This window comes from Camellia sinensis, chromosome 7, assembly GCF_055761805.1.
Source record: "Camellia sinensis isolate YWXY chromosome 7, ASM5576180v1, whole genome shotgun sequence".
Lineage (NCBI taxonomy): Eukaryota > Viridiplantae > Streptophyta > Magnoliopsida > Ericales > Theaceae > Camellia > Camellia sinensis.
The window spans coordinates 30,311,153-30,338,270 of record NC_138967.1 but is presented as its reverse complement, the minus strand read 5'-3'; the positions used below and the strand labels follow the sequence as shown (position 1 = coordinate 30,338,270).

Here is a 27,118-nt window from a genome sequence, read left to right as displayed (position 1 = left end):
TCTGACTTTGTTGCCACTAATTCACGGGTTGCTCTGGATCCAGCCACACAGGCCTTACATTGTAGTTGACCTTTGAACTTTCTGAGTTCTAGTCCAAGGTTTGAAAATGAGGAGTCGAGTCTTGAGGCTGAGAGCGATCCTAAGCTGCACAATCTCAAGAGCGATTCCACACAGGTCTTCGCAGGACCGCGTAAGACATTTTTTTGAAATCTTTTAAGAAAGCGACAAATTGCTCGCGCCGAAGATAGTGTGGAACCATTCTGGATCAAAGCTAGGGTCCTTCTCAGTACTCACACTAACAAGCATGATTTCATTCATTAAGGGCTTAGCACGCCTCTCTTTCTCTCAATTTGATCAAAGTTTTGCAAATCCCGAGGAATTCCTCCCTCTTTGTTTTCATCGCAACATTCAAAAAGTTTTGAAAAACTCAGGTTATTACGATGACTTCAAGGCACAGAAAAGGCAGAGTTCTTAGTCAAATACTGCCATCTCATTCAGAACTTCTGGCATAACTGGCACAAGGCAGAAGCAAATACGAGAGCGTGAAAATCACTGCTGTTTCATTAAAAATCTGTTGGCACAACTGGCTCCTCGGTAGAAACAGACTCAAAGAAAGCAAAAAGACAAACACGAAACAAAACAGTGATGTCCGAGGTAACACCCTTCGGGATCACCCGACCCGTATGCAACAGGACTGACTCGATACGATAAGACAGACCTCAACTGACTCAGTATGAAAAGACTGACTCAAAATAAAAGGACAGACTCAAAACAAAACAACAAGACTGACTCAATACCCAAGTCAGAATGTAGCTTTCGCCAAATGCTCAAAACGGTGCGTGCCATACACCATATCTGAAATAAACTGAACGCCGCCCGTAGGTGGTTCATCCCTCGATCACATCACATTATCCCCTACAAGTTCACTGATCAAGTGCCGATAGACTTTGCAGGACCTGGTGCGGGGATGACCCCATTGTCAATCAAATTTTGTTTCTCGTGGCGGAGACGGACGCAACTGTCGGTGTCATGACCAGTTTGTTGATGGAAAGCACAGTACTTAGTCGGGTCATGTTTTAGAGGGAGAGGATCGGGTAGAGGCCGTTGCTCTAACGGTTTCAGATGTCCTTTCCAGAGTAGGACCCCCAGGGCTTTAGACAAAGACATATAGAGTGGGGTGAAAACCCTCTTGCCTCGGGGTAGATAGTCTGAAGTTCGGGGGTTTGAAGTGGATGCACCAACAAAGGGGGTGGCTGCTCTTGGTGTGGTGGTGGTGACCATGCCCACTTCGGAAGATCTTGCAGCTGCGTCATCGCTGGTGGTCGCATTCGAACTGCGGGTAAACGCCCTCCTGGGCTACTCCTTCTCCTGGTCAATGAGGCCCTGCTTCATAGCATCCTCGATCTGTACTCCCATCTCATGCAAATCTGAAAAGGTAAGGAAGGGGAGCACAATCATTTTCTGCATTAGTTTGGGCTGGAGGTTGCGCACAACCATCCGTATTTGATCCTTATCCATTGGCCTAATGGTCATCATTGAGGCCTTGGCCCTCCAGCGGGCCACGAATTCTGAGAAGCTCTCTTTAGGCTCCTGCCTCGTCGTCTCAAGATCACGGGTCGTAATCTCGATTTGCGTATTGTATGAATATTGTGCGACGAAGGCCTTGGCCATCTCCTCTCAGCTTCGTTTCACTGAATCCTCCAATTTGGCGTACCAGATGGCCGCAATACCCGACAGGGTCTTGCCAAAAAGGGAAAGCTTCTGTAATCTTGTCAAGCCCATCGGGCACAGAACATCTGAAAATAAACTCAGGTGGACCATGGGATCTCCTGACCCGTCAAAACGATTGATGTGAGGCATCTTGAACCTGTCCGGCAGTGTCACAGCTGCGTCGATGTACCCGTCCTCAATGTCCGGAATGGATTTTACTCCCTGAGATTTCTTGAACATCTTTTCTAGCTTGCTCACCTTCAGCGCTGTAGGGTCTAACTTGAACTCAAATGGTGAATCCGGTAGGTTGATCGGTGCTTTAGACAACTGGGGTAAGATTGGGGGCGGAGCCGGTCCTGTCAGAATGTTCGTATCTCCCTGGACATTTGGTGCCTCCTCGGATGCTGGAACTCCTGGTGGGGGAGGGGCTTGGTACGAAGCAGATGCTCCATTTTGCTGTTGCAGCCTGGTGATTAGCTCAGCCTGCTGGGCCATGACTATGGCCTGCTGTTTAGAGAACTCTACTTGGCGGACAGCATCTTACTGCATGAGTTTTATACTTTCTTGCATCTGGCGCATCATTACCTCCATCCTTAATGTGTTCTGCTGATCCATCTAACTGACTGGTATCTATCCCTGCAGTAGAAACTGTGACCTCAGCCTGACTGTTCACTAGTGGGGTGGATAAGGGCCACTGATCTGGTAACTGTTGAACTAGTGATTTGTGCCTGATTGGCCCTTTTACCCTGCCTCTGGCAAAGGAACACTGATTGCCCTCGAACTGAATCTCTGACCTGACAAAGTCTATCAGCACAAGTTCGATGAACCTCGGGGGATATCGGAGCCTTCTGAAGCTATGGTTCCCAGACTACCTAGCAAAATAGAAAACATGCAGCATCTCAGCTCAACTTCACCAAAACAGATACGAGTGTAGCAGGATGACTGTGCCCTCTACTGAATTCTGCCTCCAAAATTCAGCCTCAAATCTGATACCCTCAGTTAAACTGAATCCCAAAATACTGAACTGGTGCCCGCAAGCCTGATGTCCAAACTTGTGGACTGACACATGCATTCGTATAGAGACGCACTCTAAAAGCACTTAAGAAACAAGTGAGAGCCAAAACACACCTATGTTGGGGTAGGGTTTCCTTGTCCTATTTTGTCAGGAGCTAGGGTTTCACTACGCATGCAGCGGTTTCAAACAACCTAAATCGGGTAAGCAACCTGTCCTCGCTTGGAATGGTCATTATGGATTCCGAATATGCACTAGGTCGAATGGTCAAAAGGGTGCCTCGGTAAAACCGGGGTTTCTGTTCCCATACTGGCAGAGCCCATAACCGGTCAGCCTTATGGTCATGCCTTGACAAGACAAGCCTCTGGCAAACCGTTCAGGAATAGCAGATGGCAAACACGGTGTCCTAGGCGCACCAATGCAAATGCAATGCAAAGAAACACATAAGTGTAGTCAAAAACAGATATCATGAGTTCGAGTCAAGTTCTCTAACTCCCCAGCAGAGTCGCCAGAAACTGTAGACGTCCCCCGAACGCCCCGGGGGAGGAACGAGTCCCCCGTTCCATTCGATATTGGGCTTACTACAGTTCACGACTCTCAAATTGTCACGGTTCTTAATCTGAACCAAAGAGTCCAAATCCGGCAAATCGTTTTGAGAAAATAGATTTTGAAAGAAGTGCCAAACATGGACTGCTTTGCCAGATACAGAGTCGCCACCTAAATATTTTATTTTGGAAAAATTTAGGAAACCCTGACTCGTTTGCCTAAGGCCACGTGTCCGTCATCACCAAAGTTGCCTCGGCTCGGGAACTTGGGTACGATTGGGGAAGGTCACTTCGTGAGCACCCCCGCTCGCCCGATCAAAGATCGGCCTCTACTAACCATGATATCTATTTTTGAAAACATTATGCGTTCTTATTCCGATTATTATCCTAGATTTACTATGTGATGCGCACAGCATACAAGTATAGACTGGATCGCTTGAATTGGAACAAAACATTTCATGTTTGTTTGTTTGAAAATGGTTTGATGGTGCTACTCGCAAGTAGGCTAAGACATGGATTTCCCACCCTCGGGTGGGCTTAGAAAATATGATTTTGCCACTATCTAGTGGGCTTAAAACACACATTCGATGAATTGTTCCAATTCAAATAACCTAACCTTCACCCACAGGTATTCAGGCAGTTATATCATATAAGCACATAGCCTCATGGTAAGTATGCTATTCATGGCAGTCACTCACACGCATGCAAGGATGCTAAAGCATAAAACTTACCGAGTACTCCAAGCCAAAACAGAAGCTAATTAGAAATCCATGCATGATCCTAATTATACAGAAATGCCTAATGCAACACATGCAAAAGTGCAACTATAGCAGGCTCGGCTATTCTAAACATGGCATATGAAATTCTACAGCTAGCATGTATTCAACTTGGAATTGAAAATACGATGCAGTTAGTATGATGCGCTGAGCCCGGTGCATGCAAACAGATAAATGAATGCAAACATGCTATCATACTGTATGCTAATTGAAACATGCCCTAATCTAACCATCATAAGCGGGTAAATAAAATGGAGAAAGACGTGGGGTTGGAAGACATACATCACACACACGCACGCACACTTATTACAACATTGCCATCGCGCAGAGGGTCCGAATAAAATAATATACAGTCCCAAATAAATAGTATAGTCCAAATAAATAATACAGTCCAAATATGTACAGAATCCAAATTAAATAACAAATTTAACTAGGAAAGCGGTAAACTAGCATGCAAGCTAGGGACTGCCTCGACTCTGTTCCGAATGATGGATGATGCATGCTCGGTTTGCTTGGCACGGAAATCCATTGTGATGCTCCAATTAGCCTCTGTTTGCGATTGATGCTGGAATGCTGTGCAAGGCCTTTGAAAGGCTACTGATTCTTGATTTGCCTTGAAGACCAATGCTTCAACATTTCTTGGACCAAGTTTGGGAGCCCTTGACCTCTGGAAATGGCCTTGAAGCTGCTGGAATGGAGTGTGGATTGGTTGGCTTGGAGATGGTGTAGAAATGGTGTAGGACTTGAGGGGTTTTGATGGTTGGAATATAGAGAGTGAGAGATTGAATGCAAGAGGCTTAAACCAAACCTTCTAACCTTTTGAAATGCAGCTAGAGGTGCTGTTATATAGAGGGAGGAATGGAGGAAAAGGGGAGAAAAATGGGGGGGGGAAAGGAATTCAAACTTCTCCCCAAAAGTGCAGCCCCCCGGATACACAATATGGGAGAAACAAAATACAGATTTGTAATGTACCAGAGGAGAGGATCATGGCCGGCCTAGTATTTAAGTTGCAGGTGGCCGGCCGGCTCTCCCCGTGGCCGGCCGGCCAAGGGTCAAAAGGCTCAAGAAGTTTTAGTGGCCGGCCACCCCAGATTGGTGGCCTCCCATGTGTGCACAACACAACCATGTGGTCAAAAACTGGAGAAAGTGAACCAGGAGAGAGAAAAGGCCACTTTTAGGAGGGGTTCAAAAGGGTCACACACAATTACTGGCCGACCATATGATATTGGTGCCTCCCAGGTGTGTACAACATAAATATGTGGTTTGGGGCAAGACAAAGTGGCCTTAGGGTGGTCAACATTGGCCTTCAAGTGGGAAAAACGGGCGACGGAGGGTGATGGAGGAATAAAACTGGTTGTCAGAACAATTACTGCCTCCCACCCTTCTACGACCTTTCTAACAATAAAACAGAGGTCCCTGCCAAAAATGAACTCAAGCCGATGCAAAAGGAGGTTCGGGGGCCGAAACGCGCAGCCCGAGGCCCCAAAAACTGACTGTTAGGCACCGGAAGTGGTGTTCGACCACGAAGTTGGTTTTTCGAGCCACAGTGTCCCTCAACAGGGAGCAAATAAGATGCATGCCAAAAACCGGAGCAAACGGAGGTGGTTATGCGGTCCCGAATCGAGGCACACGGCCAACGGCTCCGAAAAACTGAAAACCGGACTCCAAACGGGAAAAATGGCCTACGACCACGAAACGTAGCCTACGGCCACTGAGAGATGATCTACGAGACCTCTCCCTCCCTTCAGGAAGAGAAAACAGAGAAAACAGAGCCTGGTTTGCAAACCGAGGCAAAGCATGAAAGAGTCCGGAAGTCCGGAGGCTAGGCTCGCAGCCGAGACTCTGAAACTTCTGAACGAGCACAATATGTAACATCACCAAGCGCTCAATCGGTGACGTCTGAGTCTTAAGGTCGGTCAAAAATGGGATGTCTACAGAGATTTGGCGACTAACTAATTAGTCATTGATTGTTTAATGTCATTTGGCGACTAAATAATTGGTCGTCAAATTTTGCACTTTTGTGACTAAAATCATTAGTCGGCAATTCCTTACCTTTTGGCAACTAAATTATTAGTTGGCAATTCCTCAACTTTTGGCGACGAAAACAGTTGGTCTCCGATTTTTTGCTTTTGGCGACAAACATATTTAGTCGGGAAAATATTACTTTTCGCGACCAAAGTGTTTTAGCGACTAAATTAATTAGTCGCGGTAATGATATATTTAGCAATCAAAAATTTAGTCAGCAAATCCAACTTTTCCCGACCAACCAAAATTTTGGTCGCGAATTACTTTTGCCGACCTTTAATTGGCGACCAAAGTAGCGACCAAAAAAATTAATCGCGGATAACTTTTGCCGACCAAAAATTGGCTTTTAGTGACCAATTTTTGGTTAGCAAAAGTGTTAATTCTTGTAGTGTGACATAAAATTATCGACAGATTTAATTGTATATATAATTTTAAATTTTAAAAATATATAGAAAGTCATATAAATAAATTTAACGATATCCAAGCCACATCTAATTTGATATTTAAAAATCCTTAAAAGGAATTCTAAATTTAATTTTAGTAATATATAATTTAAAATTATAAAAACATATTTTTCCAAAATATTACTCATTTTTTTTTAATATTTGAAACCAAAAAATAAATATAATTTAAGATTATTGACTCATCTAACCATATCTAATTTTCAAATTCAAAAAAAAAAAAATGTATATAAAATGTCAAAAAATAATTTTAACTATATCTTTTTGGTTAAATGGTAATTTTTTTTAGTTATGTCTAAGCTATATTTAATTTAAATTTAAAAAGAAAGTCCAAAGAAAATTTGAATCATGTATAATTTTAAATTATTTTTTAGCTGTAAATCATAATTTATCAAATGCTCAAAAATTTCAAGTACACGTGTCATAATCTTATTCAAAAAATGAAAAAGTTTAAAATTTCAAGTAGAACCTTCAAATTAATAATTACAAATATTTTTAAAAATTGACATAAAACTTCACTTGAATAAGTTCTATGGTAAAACAAACAAATTCATAAAATCTACAAAACAAATTATTCAAAAAAAAAAAAAAAAAAGTCTACATCTATTGTAAGTGCGATGCACATCTCACTAATTTTAAACCTATATTAGACACTCACTTTTAGGATAAATTTTTATGGCCTATTGCATTTTTATGCTAAAACATAGTCCATGAGTTAACCCGATCTAACATTTGATAATTTTTTTTAAGATATAAACACACTTTAATAGTTATATAATAGATATGAGTCGCTTTAAATTGATTATTATAAGATATTTCTTCTAATTCAACAATTAATTTTTTCTTGGTCAGGTCTAGGGTTAGAGTTAGACCATGATAGACCTGACCGACTTTGGATAATCTTTCAAAAATAAACATATCTTAATATTCATGTAATCTATATTAATTTATATCTATATTAAGTAAAATGGTGTTTTCAATCACAGGTTACTTTTTGATTTATCCAATTTATAAAAAAAAAAAAAAAATCACATGTTACTCAAGCCCTCACCAAATTAAAATATATACATATATATATATATATATATGTTACTTAATTCTTAAAAAATTTCGAATTAGGTTCATGTTGCTCTGGTTAAACTCGCCAAAGTTTACTATTCTAGCAAAGGGGTTAGAAATTACATAGTGGAGTTAGTGATAACTTAAAAATTGACATATAAAGTGCATGCCATTATGGTAAAATTGTGAGCCATGTTTGGGTAGAGTGATTTTTTTGTCAAAAAGTCATTACAAGTTATCAATTGATTATCTTTACTTTTTTATGTAACTTTTCGTAAATATATTTAAAAAAATCAATTCCCAAACAAGTTCAATTGTGAGTTTCAATCTTTTTCATTTTTATTTTCGTAATTTACATACAAAAGTCTAATTATTTATATAAAAATTATGATATTAATTTTTTTTCACATCTCATGACAAAATCGATACCCAAAAAAACATTTTACTAGCCGTCTTCTAAGATGCTGACACGTGGCATGCAGGGAGATGTTTTTGTACATTTCTCCAATAATTAAAACATATTGCACCAGCCAGGATTTGCTCCCGGGTCTGTACTGTGGCAGGGAATTCCACCGCTTCTTCATCAACGTTCTCAACTTACTATATATATTTAATTACTATAATATGTGTAGTAATTTTCCAAATTTTGGAACATGCAACGTCACCTTTTTTTTTTTTTTTTTTTTTTTTTTTAAATAATCACTTTGTTGCTCCAATAGATATCACAATTAGGGATATAACAAATAAAGTTGTTTATGAACAATTTTCGCGTACAACTTATTCGATCATATTCTTAAAATGAGTCCGATTAACAAATGAGCCAAATTCTAGCTAAAATTGCTCGATTATTATATATACATAAATAATAAAAGTGTGCTAAATTTTGCATGTAATAATGTGAATTTCACTTTTGCTTTGAATTTTGAGCAAAGCTTGAGCTCATTCTATTTTATATTCGAGCCGAGCTTGAATACTACTCTGCGCAACTTGATACAATTCATTTACAACTCTAATCATAATTAGTTGTGTAAAAATTCATGTTGCTACTTGATTTAGAAATTTTATATAAATGTATCACCATATACATGTTAGACAAAAGAATTGGCACCAATTAATATAGGATAATTCTCTTCACTATTTTAAGCACTTCAAACTTTCCTTCATGAAGTACTTTTACCTGTCAAAAGTACACTAATTTTTTAATTTCTAGATAATTAGTCTACCGAACATGATTAATAAAAAAAGATTTTTTTTAAGAAAAAGGAAAAAAGAAGAAGAAAAAAGAAGTGATGTCCCAAGTCTAATCATAGACTTCGTATAGTATTTTCATATTGATCATTATCATATCGAAATAGTTGTAATACAATATATGTGAGATACATGTATTATATCATTCTACATATAATTAAGTAACTAAATAACTAAATGGCATCTAATTGCATTCGTCAGAATGCATATAGAGACATGGATTAGACCACAATTGCCGGCTTTACTTTAGATATAATTTGTGATTTTGGAACTTTGGTTTGGAGCCATATTATAATTGATTTCCTCGTTTCATTTGACTAATCGCATGTTTTCAGGAGATGTCATGGTCGTGTTGTGTTAACTGTTATCATTAGTTAATCAAAATTATTCTAATACTAATAATGTAGCCTCTTTTGATGAAATTTGAGAACAAATTTGGATGTTTTGTGTTTATATATATGTTCACATGGCCAAGAGCTATTTATTATTATTATTTTGGAGTGGATTGGACCATGAGCTAGTTTTCTCAATGAAAGGAAACTTTACAACAAGATTCATACTCTCTCTCTCTCTCTCTCTCTCCAAGAGCTATTTATTATTATTATTATTATTATTATTATTATTATTTTGGAGTGGATTGGACATGAGCTAGTTTTCTCAATGAAAGGAAAGTTTACAACAAGATTCATACTCTCTCTCTCTTTCTCTCTCTCTCATTATTTAACAAAGATATCATATTTGGGCAATGGTAGAGGGCCACAATTTTTGTGGCTCAAATGGCTCAAAACTGTCAAAACGGCGTCGTTTTGAGTACAAAATATGTCAAAACGACGTCGTTTTGACAGTTTTGAGCCATTTGAGCCACACAAATTGTGGCTCTCAAACATTATTCATTAAAATATTGTCATTAATCATCATTAATCAGTGTCATAATCGGAGCGTTATGTAAATGTGTAATCTTTTGTTCTCCATTTACTAATTGTGTAAGAAAAGTTTGCATACAAATCATATAAAAATAAATAAAACTAGAAGTAAACTATAAATGTCGTGATACAATACCACAATTGTGAAATTAAAAAAAAAAATTAATTTCTTTGTCAAATTAAAAAGAAAAAAAAAATATTATGTGTTTCAATTAGCAAGCAACTTTTTAAAACTTATCTCCAGGTTGGCCCATCATTTCTTTAATCCTGGGCTGGTCCATCTTCATAGTACCAATCCTCTATGCAATTTTTTGTATCCATCCATATATAAAGTTAATCATGTAAGAGTTGAAGATAATATGATTAATTGGTGAAAAGTCCATTTCTATAAGGTCATATATTATTTGGTTCAATATTTAATCTATTTTGGTGATAAGAACACGCGTTAAAAAATAAAAGTCATTGAAAAGTCGGCAGAAGCAATAGTGGTGGCCAGCAGCGGCAATTAGTGGCGATGCGGTAGACAAATAGGTGACATTAAACAAATAGATGAATAGATAGATGACACGTGTAGATAAATGAGATTTGAATAGATAATTGCACAGATGGATGACACATATATATGATATGCAATATTTGAATAAATAGGTGACATTTAAACAGATAAACGGACTGATAAATTTTGAATAGATAAGTATCATTTTAAACAAATACATATCCTTTTAACCTAAAATGGATCTCTGGCTGAGTGCCCAACATAGTATTAATAATTAATTAAGAATACTTATTTCTAGATTTATGCAAGTGTTTTTTCTTTTTGGGTCATGGATTAATTTAGATATGAGTGCCATCTTAAGTGGGACTATCACATTTGACACTCTACAGGATTGGCTTCATGTCAATGACCTCTTTGAAGTTGGGTCGGCCTTTTGGAGGTGCTGCCTTGGTAGGCCTTAATGCTCTTGTACTGTGGGTAGGGTTGTTTATCAACAAACTTCATAATGTGTTTAAATTTAGCTCGCTTAGCTAATGAGATCTCCAACTAATTTCAATCAAACTTGAGAAACTTGATCTTTTTTTTTTTAAAATATATATATATTTGTAGTTGTGGAGAACATAACATGGTCCAAAACAAAAATAACATTAGGAACCGTAATCAGACTTTAATAATTACAGACTACAGTAAACAAACTTGGGCCAGCTCAGCAAAAAGCCACGGGCCAGAGTCTAGTCCGGTTCCAAACCCATGGGCCTTGCTTACTGAGATTGCTGCCCAAAGGATGTAAACATAACTCCATTTTTAACCATTTTGTATCTAAACTATATGTCAATCTTTTATTTCTTCAAATCAATCCTCTTTGATAAATAGTTTGTCAGGTTTTTGTAATTAACAATCCCGTTTGACAAAACTCATTTTAATTATAATTTTATTTGCTCTTTTGTTTTAGTGAGGTTATGAGTATTTAGATACGAATTCATCCCCTTGACCTTGAGAAAGCTATCTTGGTTAGTTGTAATTGGTTGGAGTGATTAAGATTTTATTTGTTAGGTGTGTTTTTGAAAAATCTAAAAATCTCCGAAATATTAATTTGTGATTATGTATCAATTTTAAACAGTAAATAACAATCTTAATCAAATAATAAAAAACAAATCAACACATCGATTTAGCGTGAAAAAAACATAATTGGAGGCACTCCAATTGTGATAAAAAAAATCACGAACCAAAGCCACAAAACAATCCACTAAGAAGACAAAAAAAAATTATATAAGTGTACTCTCAATTACCTACCAAATCCATGCCTAAATTGAACCGACTCTAATGTGCCTCTTCCACCACCGTCTTCACATCGGAATTGTCTTGTCTAATGTTGAATCCACAATGCTAATGTTGAATCCACGACGATGAGTCACTCTGCAATCCACCAAAGCTTTAGGCTTAAGTTTTTCGGAATCCACCGAAGAACAACTCTTTCTTTAGTAAACGAAATAATAATACCAACCCTTGATGTTCAACGATTTGAAGTTCGTTGATCCGTCGATCACTTTCTATACATCAAAGAAACTCATATAAAATAGCCTATAATATAAAGCACTTTATTTTTTCTTCCTTTCTAAAAATCTGGACGGCTCGAGCCTTAAAAACAACGAATGACGCACTTTATAGAAAACATGATCGCGCAGACCACTTAAGCACACATTTCACTGCTCAAGTAGTGTGAGTAAAGGCGATGCAAAACATATAGGCTGACTGCTCGAATGCAACTTTCACCGCTCAAGCGGTAAAACTTTCTTCCCATATGTTCAGGTGCTCTGCAAAAATACTGGATGATCATTTTCTTCACTCGAGCGCATAAATAGTCGCTCAAGCGGTCAAACAACTTCGAAGGCAATTTTTAGTCAGCGAAGTGGCAAACATGGCAGGATTAAGATCACAAACTCCTCTATATAGGCACAATTTGGGTTGGATTTACATCTAAATACTCATAGTCTCACTGAAACAAAAGATCAAATAAAATTACAACTGAAAGGGGTTTTGTCAAACGGAATTGTCAGCAACAAAAACTTAACAATCTTCCCATTTGACAATTTCGTGACAAAACATACTTAACAAATAAAATCCTAATCACCCTAACCCATTACAACCAACAAAAACTAACTTTTTTCTTTAGCTCATGATCTGCAAAACAACTATTAGTGCCACAAGAGCATATAAAAGCAATCGACATATGACATGATTATCTTGAAGCATGAATAGATGAAAATAGAAGATTTTAAGAAACATGCAAAAACACTTAAATTCTCTTAAAATTACATTTTAAGAAAATGGTGTTTTTCGGTGGATTCCGGGAAACTTGGACCTAAAGTTTTAGTGGATTTCAGAGTGGCTTATCGTCGTGGATTCGATATCGGCGTTGTGGATTCAATGTTGGGCAGGACAATTCTGAGGTGAAGATGGTGGTGGAAGAGGCACATTGGGGTCAGTTCAATTCGAGCGTAGATTCGCTGGGTAATTGAAGGTACATGTGCAATTCATTTTTGTCTTCTGAGTAAATTGTTTTGTGACTTTGAACTGTGATTTTTTTTATCATAATTGGAGGTGATTCAATTGTAATTTTTTTCACGTTAAATTATTGTGTCAATTTTTTTTGATTGTTTGATTAGAATTGTTATTCATTGTTTAAAATTGAAATATAATTACAAATTAATATCTTGGGAATTTTAAATTTTCATGTGATCTTTTTTTTTAAAATTTTTTTTTACACGAATATTATTTTTTAAAAGTTCCCTCATGGAGTTCTTAAATATTATTTTTTAAAATGACAAGTTCAAAGATTTCACTTGCACACTATATATATAAACTTAATTAAGTATACTTTGCGGCAAAGTAGATTAGCGCAACTAAGCTTGACAGTGTCCTATTTCGAAAGTTTTATTTGACCCTTAAACTAAATTATATACTAAGTTCTAGAAAATTAAGCAAGCCTAGGTTACAAAACCCATGTCCATGACCTCATGCAGCGTGTTCAGAATTAATTAATTTGAATCTAAGGCCCCGTTTGGGAACTTATCTTTTTAGCTAAAAATTCAAAAAGTTACATTTTTAGCCAAAAAGCCAACAATTCATACCAAAAAGTCAAAGATTCTCTTTTCTCTCTACTTTTTGCACATCTTTTCGTAATTAGTCAAAAAGTCATCCCAAACATATAAGTTTTTTTTACTTACTTTTTTAGCCAAATAACCAAAAAATTACTAAATTAGCCTGTTCTCAAACGAAGCCTAAATATGCTATTATTGAGTTACACTAATGTGGGTATAGTATTTTGGTTGACTCTTTCCAAGGTAGCATGAAAGTAACATAAGAAGCCAAATGGATATTAAGCTCTAGAAACCACGGCTATTTTGTTATTCTGATAATTTAATATAATTTATTTTATTTTTTATTTTTTATTTTTTAAATACTGCATTACAAGTAGTTCCTCTAGGGTCAAATGCTAGATGATTAGAAAAAATCGGATGGCACTATATTAAAAGGAAAAAATAAAAATAAAAATAAAAATAACCATGACCATGTCACTCCCCATGTTGGACAATAAATTCGCGTATTTATTTGCACTACAAGAAAAAGGACATACAGTGACGTTTTTTTTATGACGTTTTTCAAAAACGTCGTAAAATTATCCAGATTTTTCAAATTCCAAAAAAATAAAACTAAACCATCACTCGTTTTGTGCCCCGTTATTTCTTTTAAACAGTGGCTCAACTCACGCCTATGACATTCTTCTATTCAGATTGAACAGAGGCGTGACTTCAGAAAGAGAGAGAAATCGAGGCATCGGATCTTCGAGGCGTCGGATCTTCGATCTCCATCAATTCTTCAGTTGTTTGATCCGAAAAATCTTGTTCTACTCGTGATTTGAGCGTATCTCTCCGTGATTGTTCGAATCCCTATGGTCTAAATCGATCTAGGGCTCAAGGTTAGGGTTTTCTGATATAGATTTGCTAGGTTTGGGGATGCGGTTGGATCAGGAAATGGTAGGATTGGGGATGCGGTTGGATCCTCTGCAGAAAGCCCACCTTCGCCAGAGATCTGGAGATGAACAAACAAGAGACTGCTGTTCTGGGCTGCCACAGCAAGGGTAGCTGGAGACACGTCTTCTACAAGCTCAGAAAGCTTCTAGTCCGCCCTCGTCATAACCTCCCTCAAACCTTCAGGTACGACTCCGTTACTTATTCTCAGAACTTCGACGATGGAATCGGAAAGATCAACACCAGATCCCAACTTAATCATTGATTCATTTGGGCATCCATATCCATCAATCAATGTCGTTTTGGAAAATTAACACCATCATGTGTTCGTGGAAAAATAAAGCTGTAGATCGTCTCAAGATCAAGCTCACGTTTTTGCATCTGCCATATCGTTCGTTCCTGCCTTCCTTCATTCTTTCTTTCTTTTATTTTTTTTTAAAAATAAAGAAACGAGGGTTTACTACTCTGCCAGGGATATCATAGTAATTTCAAGATTATACACTACAAAACGTATTTTTGTGTAGTTGATGTTGGCAAGTAATCGGAAAGCTGAATGATCTGTGAGGTGAAGAAGGGAGGGGAAATGGCGGGTGGAGCATCACCGTCTTGCACCTTCTGTCAAATCGCCAGCTCTACCACTCTTCTCCACTCAGTTTGATCACTCTCTCTCTCTCTCTCTCTCTCCATATATACATACATATGAAAGTTTGTGTAAATATCTTATTTTTACTGATTTATACAAGTTGAGATTGTGCAGGATGAGAAGGCTGTTGCTTTTCAAGACATCAATCCTTCAGCACTCAGGTTTCAAATTATTTATTTATTTATTATAATAGAGCTGTTTTTGGTTACTGTTGAATGTTTTGTTTTCTGTTTGAGTATATATATTCATTGCATAGACAGTTGGGAAGATTTGGAGACCCATTTCAGAATTGGGGTTGTATATTGTATCTGAGATTTTGGGGGTTTCAATTTGATGAAGATTTTAAAACATGATGACAATATGTTTAAAATTTTGGGGGTTTCAAGCTCCTATTCTTGCCTCTATCCACTCCCACCCCTTTGTTTCTGTCGTCATTCTCAAACCTCACAAAGGGAGTCCGAGGAATTTGCCAAGTCCTTTAAACCTCTTCATTACCCATTCTTGTGCTGTGCCTCAATCCCTTCACCCACTTTTTAAGGGACAAGCATTTGAGTTACACTTAGTCAAGTTCACTTTCAACTGCTGTATCTTCGTCTTCTAGTAGGAGATTGTTATTCTTGAACCACCAGCTCCTTACCTATTATATTGGCCTCAACTGACTTTTTTCCCCCTTTAAAACATTAACACCATCGCCGTTCAACTAAACCCCCCACTTGTTCACCTTTGTTAGCATCCTATCTCATTAATTGTCTTCAACTTGGTACAATTTTTGTATCTGTCTTGATTAATTCTGAGCTGGGTGGGTGAGATATAGCCACCCTAATGCTTCATGGCAGATGGCTAGTCAAGAGTGTTGGGCAAAATATTACCTCTCTATAGCAGAGGCTAGTGTGTTCAATAGATCTAATGAACATATTTTATAGAAGCCATTTTTGGTTTATTCTTCCTCTTCTTTTTCTGCACCTGTCAGGGAGGGTATATTCATTTTTTGCCCAGGATTTGCGTAAGGAAAGAAATATCTAGTCTTGTATTTAGGAGTGTAGGTGGATACTTTGTTATCTGGCTGTAATTCTCTGTGTAAGCTGTAATAATATCTTATATATTTCGAGAAAACAGAAATTGAGTTGTAGATAGATCTCAATCAAATGAGGTAGAAAGAAGTTTGTTCATCATAATCTCTCATTTCTTTTCAATGTTGTCAAACTCATAAATTTTTACTCTTATGTTAAACTCATGGATATGAATAAACCATGTTATGGCCAGGATGCTTGTGCAGAAATCATTTTCCAGCAAGGAGGAGGAAAAGTCCTCATTGGATGTGATTATTTACTGTCATTTGTTGCTTGTGATACGTTTTTGGATCACCAAATAAATAACCATTACATGAACAATTCTTGTTGATATTACACAACCACTGATGAACAGTTTGTGATATTGCATGGATTAACTTCTATATTCTGCTTTATCTGTAGAAAAGAAACAATACCATAGAGGAATCTATTCTTTGAAATGTGCTATTATCCAAAAAAAATTATTGTGTAGAAAATTTCAGATTTGGCTAGTTTTCTTCTTGGTTCATCATTCAGGATTTTAAACACTGTACTCCAAGGCAAAGTATGAGTGAGATTTTATTCTGGTGGAACCCCACCTGAACACCCTGGACCTGGCTTAGTTTGGTTAAAATGTATGATTTAACATCTATTCAGTCCCTTGGTAAGTTCCCAAATTGGGAACCTATTCATTGGTTTTGCTTTGGGCTTTTATGTTTCTAGACATAGCACAACTATGATTGCCTGTTCTTCTATATTGTGTTTTTTCTAATTATTATTATGTAGACTTCTGGTTACCAGTTAGAATTGCTAATTGTGAAGACTTTGGTGAAATTTGTTGATGGCATAGGAAATGATTCTGTCGTCATCTTACAAATTGGATATTCACATATACCCTCATAGCTTTGTTGTCATCATTGTCGTCATAATTTTAATCGGTCCCATTGAATTGTTGTCTAGATAGGCATTATTTAGTAGTTCCTGTGGAGCACATTCCACCCTTCCAAAAGAAGGGTATTTGTACCATTTTTCATAGTTAATGGTTCTCAATGTGCAGTATTGAAGTTGATGTGGTAAAGCAATATTCATTGATAGTTGAGGGGAGATAAAAGTGTAATTAACCCTTTGTCTGCAGGACTGGTGGCTTTCTCCTTCTAGACTTCTTATCCAATAACTCTTTCTTTTTTTCTTTTTTTTTTTTGTAAAAAATTGTTTACTTAATCAAGAGTGAAGTTAGAAATTTAGTACATTGAATAACAATGAGAGAGACACCAGGATCAGTTCCGGTTGGTGTTGGATATAACATTTCTCATATTTGGTAATACAACTGACTGGTAGCATTGCATCATTTGAAGTTAAAATTAGTTGCCAGATGCTGAAGTTTACATTTCTCATATTTAGCCATGTAAAACTTCAATTGACAGGGAACTTTTACATAGCTAAATAGCATAATTTGATTCGTCAATTGAAGTTAAAATGAGTTGCCAGATGTTGAATTTTACTACGTCGGTTTACCAGGGTGAAGTCCTGGTAAACAACAGGGTCAAGGCACACAGCTTAAGGATATACCAAATGGTATGTATTTATCATTTATCTAGTTCTGAGTTTGTCAATTCAGATGTAGAAAAGTACTAATTATGGATTGACAGCTAGAATTTGAATTGCATCAATACAGATTTGTTGTTCCTCAATCTTATTTTGTTATATTGTGGGAAGCCTCTCCATTACAAAGGGAGCAAATTCCATAGGATCATTCCCAGTTTTATGATCCAGGGAGGTGATTTTACTCTTGGTGATGGGCGGGGTGGAGAATCAATCTATGGTGACAACTTTGCCGATGAGAATTTTGAACTGAAGCACACCGGCCCTGGTGAGCACAAAACCCCTCGCAAGTACCTTATCTAAACTCTAGGCTATCAAGTTTGCCACAAGAATTTTGATTTAATTTTTTTTTTCCCTTTCTTATTACAGGAGTAATATCCATGGCAAATGGAGGAGCAGACACCAACGGATCACAATTCTTCATTACTACTGTGACAACTAGCTGGTAATTAACTATGTACTCCTCTCTATAGGAACTTTTCCAGCATTTACTAGAGAAATACACATCCTGCATAGGGGTGGCACTGTTTTGGTGGCCTGCCTAATCTAGCCCACATTTTTAATGGCTTTGAATTGATAATTAGGCTTATTGGGCCAGGCTGGCCTGAACTTTTTAAATGCTAGTCTCAATTCATCTGAATTGGTCAACTCTATATACCTTACAATTAGTCAGATTTGTGTTGTATGTTTAAGTGTTGTGCTCACAATTGGTATGTTTTCATTGTCTCTGCACGTTTAAAGCCTCTTTTCTCATGAATTTTGGGTTTTGTATGTTGAAAAATGTTAGTCTGAAAGTTTGGGTCTGTCTGTATGTTTTACTGTAATCATGTAGTGTAGAGGATAGGAAACTAGGAATTACCAAGAACTTCGTGTAACACTTTTTGCGGACTTGTAAAAGGAGAATAAAAAATGTGAAATAAGGTTTTGGATGCCATTATCATATTTGTGCATTTTTTGTATCATCAAAAACCAGAAGACGAGTTAGGAGATGCAGTCACCAGAACAGCAAAACAATATTCACAACAAACCCACAAAATTTGGCACATGGTGAAGGTATAGGTATGGTGGTTGCAAATGAAAACCACACCCCAAAATAACATTCAAATTAACTGTCTAGTTTTGTTAATGACTCTGTTTTTAATTGTTTTAGAGGGAATCTCTGAGTTCTATGGAAAATGATAGAATATATTGTTATTGAAATAATGACATTTAAAGTTTTTTGAGGAAAACAATGAAATTATTACCCTGAGGTGTACCAAACACCGTTCAAGGAGGGGACTAAGGAGGTCCAGGTTTCAGATTGCAATCTCCAGCTCCCAAACATGGCAGAAGATGATTTCTCTGTGATGAAGAACTGGGTTTCAAGGAATTATTACCCTACAAGTCATGCATTGGACAATGGGGTTGAATCTGGGTCTGTGAGTGCATTGGGGTATAGGGATTTGCAGTCACTGAGCTTGTCCATGAGCCCTGGCTCCCAATCAAGCTGTGTTACTGGTTCACAGCAGATCTCACCCACTGTTATTGAGTGTGTAGCCATGGAGGGAAAGAAAAGAGGGTCTGAGAAGCTTGATCAGAAGCAGGTTGTCCATAGGAAGTCCATTGATACATTTGGACAGAGGACTTCACAATATAGAGGTGTCACAAGGTTAGTTCTTTAATCTCCTTCCATCTCTTTTCTGTAATATGCTAGATGTTCTTTGTTATTGCATCTGTCTGTCTTTTTATTTTATTATACAAAATGCATACCCTTCTTCCTACATCACTCATTATCCTGTTAGGAATTAGTCACACCTAACCAGGATTGGCTCACAGAAAAACAGAAAAGAATAAATGCATAAGAATTATAAATCACATGCATATACAAAAATACAAGATTTATATAAATTACCCAAAAACGATCCACAAATTCATGATTGCCAAATACTAATTTTCAGGGGGTTATGATATGGAAGCAAAGGCTGCAAGAGCTTATGATTTAGCTGCACTCAAGTATTGGGGCCCTTCGACCCATATCAATTTTCCGGTGGTTCTCTGACCCTCTCATCAGCTTATTTCATCTAACAATTGTTTTGTAACTGACATGGGACTCTGTATATTGATGATTTAGCTGGAAAACTATCAACAAGAACTTGAACATATGAAGAACATGACCAGACAAGAATATGTTGCTCACTTAAGAAGGTATAGTCTCTCCCCTTGTATATTAGACAACAATGTTTGTTTTCTTTGTTTGATGTGTTTTTATCTCTAATATATTGATCTTTGCAGAAAAAGCAGTGGCTTCTCAAGGGGTGCTTCAATGTACAGAGGAGTCACAAGGTCTTACTATTTTTTGCACATACATCTGTTAATCTATAATTTTTATTGGCACGCTTCCTTTAATTATAAGTAGAAGTATATTTGATGTACATCTCGTCGTTCCCAGACCCTGCCCTTCTTTATGGGTCTCTAATTCTGATGTAATCTTCAACAGACATCATCAACATGGACGCTGGCAAGCTCGGATAGACAGAGTTGCAGGAAACAAGGACCTTTATCTAGGGACATTTAGTGAGTTCCTTTGCATCTTCTCAATTTATTTGGGCAAAAACTTTTTCCCGTAGACATCTAATTGCTAAAAAATCTTCTCATTTCAAATTCTGCCAAGACATTAGTGGTTTTGCTACATAATTTGCTAAAAAATTGCAACTATTTAAATGCAATCTGTGGCTTTCTGTTCTTGTACTGGTTTTGATTTCATTTCGATCTGGTTCTGATTTAACTGCAATTTTCAGGCACCCAAGAGGAAGCTGCTGAGGCCTATGACGTAGCAGCAATAAAAATTTCACGGGGTTAGTGCTGTCACTAACTTTGACTTAATGGGTATTGTGTATTCATTTTGTATTTTGTAGTTTCTGTCAATGAAGTTAGCTTCTGTGAATCTAAGGTTGGAATTTAACATGGATAGTCTCTTGTCAAAAGATGTGAGTATAGAAACTTGTAAAATCAATTTCTTTTATCTATTGTGATGTTTTTTTCTAAAATTGGTTGTAAATTCCGGGTATTTCAGCCTAATGGCTCTTTCCCTCATCAAACATACCCATTAAATTGGTCAAGAACCCAAACCACAATACAGGATTTCAATCATCCCACATGAAAATTGAACTGTGGTCACCATTGATTTGTCCTCAACTCAAGGCCCAGAGGCTGCTGTATATTAATGGATTTTTTTTTACGAGAAATATTAAAAGAAAAATCTTGATGCTTACCTAAAATATAGTAGAATCACAAGTTGCTTCATTCACCAACTAAATTTAATTTGTTGGATGAAGAACTGTGTTGAATCAAGAAGGGTTGACTTTTGTTAAATCTATTTTCTATAACAGCTTTAGATATGTTACATATGATCTCTATAATTGAAATTGGTTTGATCTGTTTTTGCAGGAATAGTATGTATCTTGAGCAGTTGACTCGTCTCAGTTGTGAACTACAACTCTTTATGAGTTCAAGAAGAGCATACAGTCTCTAATGTTTTTGTAGTGGAAGTGGATAGAACCATAGATAGACCTGTAGACACTAATGCTTGCTTAAAGATGGGTTTTGAGCCACTGGTTTGGTATTGTCAGCCAGTGGCAAATGGACACTTTGGTTGTTTCCATCTACAATTTGGTTCTTATGGGCCTGTGCTTATATTGAATATGGCTGACTACGAAAAATTTAACGCTATTTTTTAGTTTTTTTATAGGCATTTTTTTAGTTCAATAACGTAAAATTAGCACAATTTAAAAAACAAAGAAAGGGGCTATCACGGCGTTTTTAAAAACGTCGCTAAATAGCATACCAACAGTTGGAGTTTTGAAAAACAGATATGGCGGCGTTTTTAAAAACGTCGCTAAATAGAATGGTGACGTCATGTAACCGTTAGAAGAACTTTTAGCGGCGTTATAGCAATATAGCGACGTTTCTAAAGCTCCATAGAGTTATAGCGACGGCCGCATCTTCGACGTTTGGTGAAAAACGCCGCACAAGGATTTAACGGCGTTTTTAAGAGCTATAGCGGCGTTTTTTAAACGCCTCTAAAACTCTAATTTCCAGCAGTGTTGCCTCCCGATAACTGTGGTTGATTTATGTTATCCCCAACTTGCTCTCCTAGTTCTACTCTTTTATAAGATGGTAAAAATTGTCCCTATAAATTATCATATTTTTATAACATAGTAGTTGTTGGGCACGTCCGTTATATGTGATATATAATTTTTTATTACCTATTAGTACTGTAATTATATGTATCTTTTATATTAGTATATGATATGTATACAAAGTATGAAGACTTGTATATGTAAATTGATCTGTATCCAAAATACAACTAAGCAATATATGAATACATACTCGACTGAAGAATTGAAGTGATAACTGAGAAATTTTATAAACATAAATATGAATTTATAGTTAGATTCACTACAGGAAAAAGGGGATTTGGTGGCGTTTTTGTAACGACGTTTATTTAAACGTCACTGTTATTAGTATTTAACGGCGTTTTATAAAACGTCGCGTATTCTATTAAACAAAATGACACCGTTTTATAATGGGAGGCGTTTAAAAACGCCTCTGAATGTGGTGGCCACACGCGCCACTTTTTTTTTTTTTGAACAAGAACACGCGACTCCGAAACCTTATTTTTTTGAATCCTTAATACATATGGACAGATCTCTCTCTCTTTCAACCCTTAATACATACGGACATCTCTCTCTCTCTCTCTCAACCCTTAATCCATCGAAGATTCACATCGATTCAGATCGAAGCTCCATTGAAGTGATTTCGAAGCTCCATCAAAGTTTCAGATCTAAGCTTCATCGAAGATTCAAATCGAAGCTCCATCGCCTACGATTTCGAAGTACCATCGCCTGCGATTTCGAAGCTCCATTGAAGCGATTTCGAAGATTCAAATCTGAACTCTGACCCCTCGATTACTCACATTTCAACCTCCATTGAATAGTCTACTTTGTTTCTGAACTGTAATCGGTACTCTCTCTCTCTCTCTCTCTCTCTCTCGCTCTTGCTCTATTTGTGGTCTTTGGGAAAAATGAAGATTGCATACCTCTCTGTTTCTGAACTGTGAGAGGTAATACTTGCTTTCCTTTTGTATTCGGGATTAACATTTAAGATTGTCTAGCTCTCTGATTAATATTTTTCACTTACTCAAACAGAGCATAAGTATTCAGTTTGGTAACTTCTTTGAATCTGCATTGAAATAAGTGGATGAAACATGCATACCATTTTGTTTGAGCTGATTCACACCATTGAGAGCTCGGACCAATATATTCTTTTGAGCTTGCTGGAAATTTCACATCTGAAATTTTTACGAACACATCATTTTTCCTACTAACATTACTTTCCAACTGCAAAGGGATTTTCCTTACGGAACCACCTGACCAGTCATCTAGTAGCGTTGCTTCGGTTGAAAGTGGTTTAAAACCCTGCAAACACGTGCAATGGGTTGAGGAATTCTCATTGAAGATACCAAACGCCCCAAAATAAGCATAAACCTCGGATAGTTTACTCAGTTGAGTCAGTAATATTTGCCAATCCCGAACACCGTCTAGCCATGCCAGTTGGCTAACCTGTCCTGATTGTTCCATCACAAATCTTGATAGCATAGCACTATTCTAAAGAGAGTAGGTAAAATAGCACAATACAGAGAGCTAGACAATCAGAGAGCTAGACAATCTTCTCACATGAGTGTACCAGTGGGAATGTTGTTTTGCTATCAACATTATGATTAAACTTTGAGTGTTTGTTCTTTTGCTCCATCAGTTGAGGGGGTTTCTGGGCTAGTTGATCTAGGCCAAATTTGGCGTCCTGTCTGTTAATAATTATTCTCTCCAATTCTCAAACTCATTAATATTAAGTTAGGCACTGTTCATTTATTAGTTCAGTATGGAGGCTTGACTTCTGGGCTCTTCCTAGGATTAGGAGTAGAAAACAAACTGACTCTCTGTGCTCATTGAATACAACAGTTGCTCATTCTTTAATGAGTACCCATTATCATTTTCATTGATGCCCTGTTTGTTTGAAGTCATAAGTAAGTGAGGTAACAATGCCCTTCTTCACTCTTCATTATGATTTTTGAACTAAAATGAGACTTTTCATTATGATGTTAGAAATTATAGGTTTATTTTGTTCAATAAAAAAACACTTTCATTATTGTCCTCTTTTCTTTTTAATCCTCTCTTTGTCAATGTGTTGCCAACAAAGGTGTGCCAGTCTCTTCACAGGGTATTTGATTTTGTTAATTGTTACTAATTTATTTGATCTTAATTCCTTTTTCTTACTCTCCTATAATCTTTGTTTTTGTGAAATATATGTGTATATATATAGTGCTTGATGAATCTTTTTTCTGTAATGATCAATTATTGTGATATTAGCCATGGATTGCCCCCCTTGAATATGATAATAGGGTGATTTTGTCTGTGAATTGTTGATTTAGTTGGTCTCAATTACTCTCAGAAAAGAATTCATTTATTTTTTGTGCTTTATTTTTTAGTAGTTCGTTTATGTTTATGTTGGGTTTTGAATTTTTCAAGAAACTATGATTGTCTTTCTCATTGGATGTTCATCAAAACTATGACTGAGTTTATAGATTTTTCACTTTCTCTTGAGTTCCAAAGAGTCTGACTTTGGCAGTTTATGTATCCTTTTATGAGCATTAATTTAGAAGCAAAGCAATTTCTTATCATATCTTATGCTGTGCTTTTAGTTGATAAAAATAATTTTGTTCTATCATATGATTGTGATTGTGGTTGTGGTTGTGATTGTGAATGTGATTCCTCATTTGGTGGCTACTCTTTGGTATTTTTTGAATCATCATCAGAAGTATTCGAGCTTTGGTACAGTTATTGGTTTGGGTAGTGGGTTTGAACTTCCCACATCCATGAGTTCCTGCAAAAATTATTCTATTATTGATGGATTTAAGAGAGCAATGTATTTCTTGAATCTATAATAATCTATCAAGAGCATTGTAGAAACGTTTGGTTTCTTCATTAATATGCTTCATACTAGATATGCTTCTAGTATGCTTGATAGTACTAATTTAGATTGCACCATCGGGATGCAATCATTAATGGTGCATGCATGCATAAATAGCCTTAGACCCGTCCAAGAATCTTCATTAGAGATACCTAGTCATCTTTGATGAAGCTCTTCTTGGATTGTCCAGTTTGGACAGTTCAGGAGCACAAGTCTGTATTGTAATTAGTAGTTCTATTGCTTATAGTCCATCTCGTAGAGATTTCGTGTAGTAACTCCTTGTGTTCTTCGAGTGCATACTAGACAAGGTGTAGCAGTACACCTAGTCTATGTCATGTATTTGGAGAACCATGGGAAGATGCTGCCGAAATTTCGTTAGAGATGAACAGAGCGGTATGAATTGCTTTTTACAATATAGACCGTGCATTCCTGAATGGGAAAGTAGGATGAACCAACATATTAGAGACCAGTTAGAGGTGAATGATGTCATGTCGCATGCATTATAAGGTACTTAATTGAGGTTGAGATTAATTAAAATGGAATGGTAATTTTAAACTTTGTTGATTTGGCAGTGACATTTGTAGTGTAAGACAAAGTCAGATGGATAAAAGTTGGATAAATCAGAATAGGTTGCACCTGGAATACATACAAGGGGTTAAGGAATTTATTAAATTTGCATGTGAAAATAAGCCGTTGTTGAATGAAGTCACATGCCCATGTAAACGGTGTCGTAATGTCAAATTGGTGGAGAAAGGCCTGTTAGGGGAACATTTAATGATCAACGGGTTTCTTCCAAGTTACACCAGTTGGATTTTTCATGGGGAGAATTTGTCATCGCCTGTGCCGCACAATGTGAATGTCGAGCAAACTGATTCGAACGATGGTGATGAAACTTATGAAATGTTATACGAAGGATTTGAACTTCCTCCACCAAGCTTTATTCACGAGGCAGCAAGTTCTGGTATTAAACAAGGTCCAGATGAGAAAATCGAAAAATTCTTCAATTTATTGAAAGAGGCCGAAAGAGAGTTGTATCTTGAGTGTCAGAAGTTTTCAACGCTCTCATTTATTGTTCAGTTATTGCACATCAAGTGCCTTAGTGGATAGAGTGACAAGTCTTTCACGATGTTGCTCAAGCTTTTGAAGGATTCGTTCCCAAAGGGTGAAACTTTGCCAAAGTCATTTTATGCAACTAGGAAACTTCTTAGGAACTTGGGCCTCGATTATCATAAGGTACATGCATGCCCAAGGGATTGTTCACTATATTGGAAGGAAACAGCTGGTATGGATGATTGCGTAGTGTGTCATATGCCTAGATACAAACAGTTTGAGGGAGAGGAGAATGATGTTAAGAAGAAGCAACAAAGAATTCCGTATAAGATTGTTAGATACTTTCCATTGATTCCAAGGCTTCAAAGATTGTTTATGTCATCCAAAACATCTTCTTTAATGAGATGGCATGCAGAGGGCCGAATTGATGACAGCAAAATGAGACATCCTGCTAACTCTCCAGTTTGGAAAATTTTTGATAATTTGTATCCCAAGTTCGCGAGTGAGCCTCGCAATGTCAGACTGGGTTTAGCAGTGGATGGATTCAATCCATTCAAGGCAATGAATGTCTCTCATAGCAGTTGGCTAGTTATTATAATGCCATACAATTTGCCACTATGGTTGTGCATGAAGCAGCCTCATATGATGATGACATTGCTCATCAATGGTCCTTCTTCACCTGGAAATAATATTGACGTCTACTTACACCTTGTAGTGGATGAATTGAAAGAACTGTGGGAAAACAGTGTTGACACGTATGATGCAGAAACTAATCAGATGTTCCGAATGCATGCTATGTTATTATGGACTATAAATGATTTTCCTACCTATGCAATTTTGTCTGGATAGAGCACGAAAGGCGCTTTAGCTTGTCCTTGTTGTAACACACATACTCGTTCTCGATATTTGAAGAACGGAAGGAAATTATGTTACATGGGGCATCGTTGCTGGTTGAATGGGGGTCACAAATTTCGAAAAGCTAGTGCGTCTTTTGATGGCACTCGTGAATTCGATCCATGTCCGACTTGGTTATCAGGGGCTAATGTGCTACAACAACTAGGCCCTAAGTTCAAATTGAATTCTAAGCGTCAACAATCTAGCAAACGGAATAGAAAGGGAAAAGAAAATGAGGAAAATGAGGACTCGGGTCATAATTGGAAGAAGAAGAGTATTTTCTTTGAGCTATCATATTGGGAGCATAATTTGATTCGCCACAATCTTGATGTGATACACATTGAAAAGAACATGTGTGATAATGTATTGTGGACGATATTAAATGTTGATGGGAAAGGAAAGGACAATTTAAATACTCGTCGAGATTTGCAAGATATGGGAATTCGGAAGGCACTACATCCTCAAAAAAAGGTTGGGAACAAGTATTATTTGTCTCCTGCATGTTTTACCATGAACAATAGAGAGAAAAGTCTATTCTGCACACTTCTAAAGAATATCAAAGTTCTAGATGGTTACGTATCCAATATTT

At 37.0% G+C, this 27,118-nt stretch overlaps 1 protein-coding gene across 7 annotated transcripts; it reads left to right on the top strand.

Annotated features, from left to right (window-relative positions):
- Window positions 1-14,011: 14,011 nt before the first annotated feature.
- LOC114263973 (AP2-like ethylene-responsive transcription factor CRL5) lies at window positions 14,012-21,298 on the top strand. Of its 7 annotated transcripts, XM_082877648.1 has the most exons (10): window positions 16,659-17,553; window positions 17,654-17,848; window positions 17,950-18,025; window positions 18,880-19,228; window positions 19,518-19,606; window positions 19,691-19,764; window positions 19,852-19,902; window positions 20,057-20,133; window positions 20,358-20,414; window positions 21,007-21,298. In XM_082877648.1, exons 5-10 carry the CDS (start codon window positions 19,529-19,531, stop codon window positions 21,030-21,032), a joined length of 363 nt encoding a protein of 120 aa, XP_082733774.1. In that variant the 5' UTR covers window positions 16,659-17,553; window positions 17,654-17,848; window positions 17,950-18,025; window positions 18,880-19,228; window positions 19,518-19,528; the 3' UTR covers window positions 21,033-21,298. The 7 variants fall into 7 exon arrangements, with proteins under 7 accessions (XP_082733779.1, XP_082733775.1, XP_082733776.1 ...); XM_082877654.1 differs by lacking the exons at window positions 19,518-19,606; window positions 19,691-19,764; window positions 19,852-19,902; ... (1 more) ...; window positions 20,358-20,414; window positions 21,007-21,298 and adding exons at window positions 14,017-14,472; window positions 14,811-15,090; window positions 16,516-16,642 and having other exon boundaries at window positions 17,403-17,553; window positions 17,695-17,848; window positions 18,880-19,223; XM_082877653.1 differs by lacking the exons at window positions 18,880-19,228; window positions 19,518-19,606; window positions 19,691-19,764; ... (2 more) ...; window positions 20,358-20,414; window positions 21,007-21,298 and adding exons at window positions 14,012-14,472; window positions 14,811-14,938; window positions 15,044-15,090 and having other exon boundaries at window positions 17,403-17,553; window positions 17,695-17,848; window positions 17,950-18,029.
- The last annotated feature ends 5,820 nt before the right edge of the window (window positions 21,299-27,118 follow it).

What these genes read in the sequence shown, in the direction of transcription:
- LOC114263973 (XM_082877648.1), top strand. Translation starts at nt 19,529, where the DNA reads ATGGAAGCAAAGGCTGCAAGAGCTTATGATTTAGCTGCACTCAAGTAT. An exon ending in TATGTTGCTCACTTAAGAAG is followed by an intron (nt 19,765 to 19,851) that starts GTATAGTCTCTC and finishes TGATCTTTGCAG; the next exon opens with AAAAAGCAGTGGCTTCTCAA. An exon ending in ATGTACAGAGGAGTCACAAG is followed by an intron (nt 19,903 to 20,056) that starts GTCTTACTATTT and finishes AATCTTCAACAG; the next exon opens with ACATCATCAACATGGACGCT.